Genomic DNA, 6,000 nt, shown 5'->3' with positions numbered 1-6,000 from the left:
ACAAAAAAATATTTAGCATAATTAATTTTTTGTAATTTAAAAGATTATAAAAAATTCATCGAACATTGACTTTATCAAAAATATTTATTTCTAAAATTTTAATATTTATATTTTAAAATTTTTTCTTAAATTTATTTATTTATATAACATCAAACTCATTTTTTTCTGTGTATAAATAAATGATAACGTGAAAATTAGAAATATACCTATTATTATTTTAATACTCCACTGATGCAGAATTATTATTATTATTATTAATATTATTATTATTTTAAAATAACCATTGCAATGAAAGTTGGACGCGCGCTTGCGCGCGTGTAATTTTGCTAGTAAGTAATAATAATAAGGTAAGTATTAAGGTTAGGTAAGTGAGAAATAAGTGAGATAAAATAAGTAATAATAAAGTAATATCATTCACGTTGACGGTGTCTTCTTTTGACGTCATATAACTTTTGCGACATATGAGACCATAATTTTTTCATTCTAATGGCTCTCTTTCCAGGAGAGCATCTATTTTTTGTCGTGAGGTTATAACGAAGAGCATCTGTAAAAATTATATTTTATATATTATTTTCCTATAATAATTAGTCTTTCTTTAATGTTCTTTCGCTTGCTTTAAAATTTATTCTTAAACTATTAAAAATATTTAGCGGCCTATCGTGTATGTCATTCGATTTAAAATTTTCATTAACTTATACGTTACAAAAAATTTAGAAGATTATTATTTAATATATTTATTTTGTATGTATATAAAATAAAAATTTTGTACCTAATGAATTTGAAACACATTACATTTTACTTTCAGTAGACTTTGAATCAATTGAAATTTCCACAATATTGAAAAAAGAACTAATTTAAATGTAGATTAATTAAAATACAAATTGATTAAAATTAAATTTAAATGAAAATTATATGGTTTAAAATGTAGATAATGAATAATATATCTCAATGTCTGCAAAGCAATTATTATTGAAATTTTGGAAAAAAATCTTCATAAAGTAAAATTCTTAACAAGTTCAAATCTTTTAAAATTCAATTATTTCTTATAATTTTAGCCTTTGCTAGTGCAAAATTAAATTACTTTTTTAAATATTCATACAAATTCTATTACAAATCATTAACATTATTCAAAAGTGGAAGAAAAACTAAACTTTTCTTTTCAAAGAAAAACTCTTTTTCGTTCATTTTAAAGATAGAGGTAATTAAAAATATGTCAAGTTTTAAAAAGTCAAAAAATTAAAAAATTCACAACTTGAAAATTCATTACAACTTAAAAAAATTACTCTTTTTAGGGTTCCGTACCCGAAGGGGGAACACTATTAATGAGACTAGTGAAGCAAGGCATGTACCCCCCCCCCTAGCGGCCACACAAATTTATCTAGAGAACTGAAATTTGGTATACATATGTATTTTGGCGTGTAGATTACAGGAAAAATATAGCGAATCTCATAGGAATTAATTATCATAGCGTTGTCAAGGAAAAACCATGATTTTTTACGAAAAATCCCTAAAAATGACTATGTACCCCCCCCTGGTTGCCACATCATTTTACATAGAGAGCTCAAATTTGGTACACTTATGTATTTTTACGTGAAAATTACAGGAAAAATATAGCGAACATAATTCGGATTAATTTACATAGCGTTGTCAAGGAAAAATCAAAAATTTTGAAAAAAAGCGATTAATCCTCCTAGCGCACACAATATTTGACAAAGGCAGTTCATATTTGGTATATTTACGTATTTTTGCGTGTAGATTACAGGAAAAATATAGCGAGCACAATTGGAGTTGATGTTCATATTGTTTTTAAGGAAAACTCATTTTTTTAGAAAAAATCATGGATTTTTCGAATAAAAAAAGAAGAAAATTTTATCCTAAGGGATCCAAATTTATACTTTTTTACGTATTTTTACGTGTAGATTACAAAAAAAATATAGCGAGAACGATTGGAGTTAATTATCATAGTGTTTTCAAGGAAAAACTGATAATTTTCGATAAAAATCATGATTTTTCCCCAAAAAACAAAGAATATTTTATCTAAAGAGTTTCAAATTTATACACTTTAACGTATTTTTGCGTGTAGATTACAAAAATATATAGCGAGAACTCCAATTGTGCTTGCTATATTTTTTTGTAGTGTTTTGCCATTCTTTATAATTTGCCATTTTCTTTTTTTTATCATTTGCTATTTTTTTTATCTTTTGACATTTTTTATTTGTTGATATTTTTATTACTTGGTGAAATCTAAAAAAATCATAAAATTGAAAATATTAAATGATAAAAAAAATTAAAAAATTTTTAAAAACTTATGAAATGTATTTCCATGCTCAAAATTAAACAAAATTTGAATTTTTCCATCGGCCTTCACACTTTAAACCCCTCAAATTTTAGGATTAGGGGTACGGAACCCTCGGTTTTAATGCAAGTGTAACTCGCACTTGTCCGATTTTTTTAGAAAATAGTAAGACAAAAATATTTTGGATCTGATTTAAAATGTGAATTGAAATTTCCCGTAGATGGATTTAGATTTCCCGCATTTGCAATATTCATTACAAATTAAACATCAGTTTTTAAAATATTGAATTTATTACCTTTTACGAGTTGATACTTGCGTGGTGTTAGCAAAACACTTTCTTCAGAAGTTCTCCTGAGGCACCTATTCCTCAGAGCTTCTGCGCCCCATATAACTTCAGACACGTCACGCACAAAACGTGAATCATTTTTAAGCAACATTAATTCCCATGTATCCTCATATATATGATAATCGCCTCCAATAGAAACCTATTTGAAATAATAATTTGAAAAGTTAAAAAATATTTTTTTACATAAATAATTTCTGAAACAAAGACTTCAAATAAAAGTTTAAAATTAAATAATTAGAAAGTATTTAGAAAATTATGAAATACTTCTGTTTACAGTACCGGCCACGAGTAAAAATCAAAATAATTCAAAAAATTATCAAGAGTATTAAAGAGTTAAAAAAAACAGTGTAAAATATGTGTACTTAAAAAATAAACTAAAATTCGAGAAAGCTTCTTAAATACTTATTTATTTGATTTTTTAATATAAGTTTTTTTGTGTAAACAATGACAATCTATTTTTAAAAATTTCTTGATTCTATTTTTACGGTTGGAAATTTTTTTGTGAAAATATATATAAAAATATCAGTCGATTATTCAAATTTTACATTAAATAGCGATTAAAATAAGCTCAAGAACGTTGACAAACGTTACTTTTCAAGAAATTAAAAAATTAAGAAAAGCATACAAAACCAACAAATTTTTTACTGTATCATACGAAAATATAATTAAAATTCATCGAACAGGTGTCATTTTTTTACATTTTCATCAGATTTCGGAAAAAAAACTGAAAATTTTTCGTGTTTTTTTTTTAAATTCTAAGCTTTTTATCAGTTAATGAGCGCCCCTATATAGTCTCGGTCGGTACTGCATTTGTTCTGAAAAACTTAGAAGTGGTTTTTTTTCTTCTCAAAGAAAAAAATAAAATCCAAATAATAACAAAATCAATTGTCTGAATATTCTTCCTAAAGCTTAAGTGTTTTAATTTTTGCAATACCCAATTTTATTTAATTAAGATTCTGCTTCATAAAAATGTGGTTTCATACACATTTTAATAAAAATAAATACAGCCGAGCAAAAAGTAAATAAATATCATATAGGGTAAACTATAAAAATTCTCAAAAGCGACATTTGATCTGCTATATTTAAAATGTATAAATTTCAAACTCAAATAATCTTTGCTTAATATGAAAATTTTCAATTCTGAAATAATTTTGCATTAGAAGATACATCGAAAATTTGTTAACGCGCTGTCCATGCAAAGTTATAGTAATTTTTAGTCAATATTGTCTTATCTGATTATTAAGCTTAAAATATTGCTATAAAATGTTTGCAAAGTGTTTTTAAATTATTGAAATAATACCTGATCATTTACTGCTTTATAACGGGTCTCCGTTTCTCGCAATAATGCTCCAGCTTCTGCCTGGTTTGCATTGGGTTGTTGTTGATCCCTTTGTTGTTGGAGTAATCTCTGTACTTCTTCGTTTCTTTCCTGCGCTCGTAAGCGAGCAGCTCTTTCCGTTCTTTTCTGGATTGTATCGCGTGAAGTAGAAGGACCAGCACCTAAAGCATCGCCGGGAATTTCAGCACCTCTCTGCAGTCCTGCCTGGATTGCATTGGGTTGATCTCCTTGTTCTTGGTGTAATCTCTGTACTTCTTCATTTCTTTTCTGTGCTTGTAAGCGAGAAGCTCTTTCTGTTCTCTGCTGGATTGGATCGCGTAAAGTAGAAGGACCAGCACCTGAAGTATCGCCAGGAATTTCATCACTGTTTCCATTACTAGAATCGGATAAAGTAGAAAACCGCTGGTTATCATCTGGAGCCCCATTCATAGATTTATTTGTGGTATCAGATGAATCAGAAAAGCGTGCTTACTTTCGACTTTTATCAGCATTTTCTAAAATCAATTATTTAACATTTAATTTAGAAAAAAATGTTACAAAAATAAATTTAATACTCATATTACATACTGTCGGACATAAAACGACGAACTCCTCTTTCGGGTACTTCTTCATTAGTCAACGAATCGTGCTGTAATAACACCGTAGCCATCGTGCTAAGAGCTTCCAATTGTTCTGAATTCATCACAGTTTGTTCTTCTAAAAGTAAAAGTAATACATTTTTTTAAAGTTTCATTTATTGCTAATTAAATCGATTGTTATTATAAAATGGTTAAAAAAATACCCATAAAACTTAAAAATAATAAAAAGTGTTTTCCTGGTGTTTGTATTATCATTATTAATATTATTTTATTTGTATTTTATTTATTTATTTTATTTTATTAAAATTATTATTAATATTAATAATTTTTAAAAAATGTAAATTATTGTTAATTTAAAAATTAATTAAGACTTCAGGTTGATGTATGAAAGTGGCTGCCTGTGATTCTATGAGCTCCAAAAAATTACTGTTAAGTAAATAGAGGTGCTGGTAATTATATAAAAGAGTGATTGGACGATAAGAAGAGGTAAAATAAGGAACTGAAAGAAGAAAAAGTTAGAGAATTATAAAGTTATTAAAGTGGTACAGCGAAAAAAGTGGTGAATGGGTGGAAGATGTGATGCAAGGGGGCATTAAGTATCAGTGTTGTTTATTTTGAATTTAAATAGGAAGACCACTATGAAGTAAAAACGCTGTAATAAAACCACACCAAAGGATTCAAATTTAAAGGATACAAAATTAAAAATGTTTGCTACAGGAAAAAAAATGGAATTTCAGACGAGTATGGAGAAAATGTTAATATCAATAGGTCAAGAAATAAAGAAATAATTGAAAGAACAATTACAGGAGTAAAAATAAAAACTGTTAAAAGAATTTATCGAAAGAATGGATAAAAGAGGAGCCATGGAGAAAAGAAAAGGAAAAATGGAATTTTTCTGTTTGAAAGAATTTGAAGACTTGAGGGGGACAAGGAAGAAAGAGAAATAGAACGCAGGAAATTAAATATAGTTATAAAAGAAGAAAAATATACAGATGAAAAATTAGCGGAAATCGTCGAAGATTTTATTTACAAAGGTTTAAAATTAAAGTAAAAGCGGAAAATGCACGTCAAAGCGGGTAACTCCGGACACTCATACATTTTTTAGAATATTTTGTTTTTCTATTCTACCTAATAGTTTTCAAACGGAGTTAGCGTTTTTATCGTTTTATTGAATATCCAAGGAATATAATGTGATAAATTAAAAATAAAAATAAACAAAATAATTCAAGAAAAAAATTAATTTGGTTAGAAGAAAGTTTTGTTGGTTATTGCACTTTGTTGCACCTGAATTTGTAAATTATTTTGTAAATGTGTTTTATTTGAGGAAATGAAATTTTGTAGGATAACTTCGGACATTGGGAGGAATATGAAATAAAAAAGTCGCAAATATTACTAGTTTTCGGAAAGTACAATTCAAGAAACTTTTTAAAAGTTAGAAAAT

At 27.0% G+C, this 6,000-nt stretch overlaps 1 protein-coding gene across 1 annotated transcript; it reads right to left on the bottom strand.

Moving 5' to 3' along the window:
- Positions 1-217: 217 nt before the first annotated feature.
- Positions 218-4,620, bottom strand: LOC127291532 (uncharacterized). The gene is made up of 4 exons (XM_051320716.1): positions 4,549-4,620; positions 3,943-4,475; positions 2,592-2,781; positions 218-544 (listed from the first exon to the last, which is right to left on the bottom strand). Exons 2-4 carry the CDS (start codon positions 4,408-4,410, stop codon positions 411-413), a joined length of 792 nt encoding a protein of 263 aa, XP_051176673.1. The 5' UTR covers positions 4,411-4,475; positions 4,549-4,620; the 3' UTR covers positions 218-410.
- Positions 4,621-6,000: the final 1,380 nt, after the last annotated feature.

This window comes from Leptopilina boulardi, unplaced genomic scaffold (genome assembly GCF_019393585.1).
Source record: "Leptopilina boulardi isolate dan_hultmark-lab unplaced genomic scaffold, ZJU_Lbou_2.1 LbouV2_140, whole genome shotgun sequence".
Taxonomy (NCBI): domain Eukaryota; kingdom Metazoa; phylum Arthropoda; class Insecta; order Hymenoptera; family Figitidae; genus Leptopilina; species Leptopilina boulardi.
The sequence above is the reverse complement of the archived record's forward strand: the minus strand, read 5'-3'. Positions and strand labels throughout refer to the sequence as shown.

Excerpts from the sequence above, each read along its gene's own strand:
- LOC127291532 (XM_051320716.1), bottom strand. The coding sequence starts at position 4,410 with ATGAATGGGGCTCCAGATGATAACCAGCGGTTTTCTACTTTATCCGAT. Across the intron at positions 2,782-3,942 it reads ATAAAGCAGTAAATGATCAG|GTTTCTATTGGAGGCGATTA; the intron begins GTATTATTTCAA and ends TATTTCAAATAG. Across the intron at positions 545-2,591 it reads CAAGTATCAACTCGTAAAAG|ATGCTCTTCGTTATAACCTC; the intron begins GTAATAAATTCA and ends TAATTTTTACAG.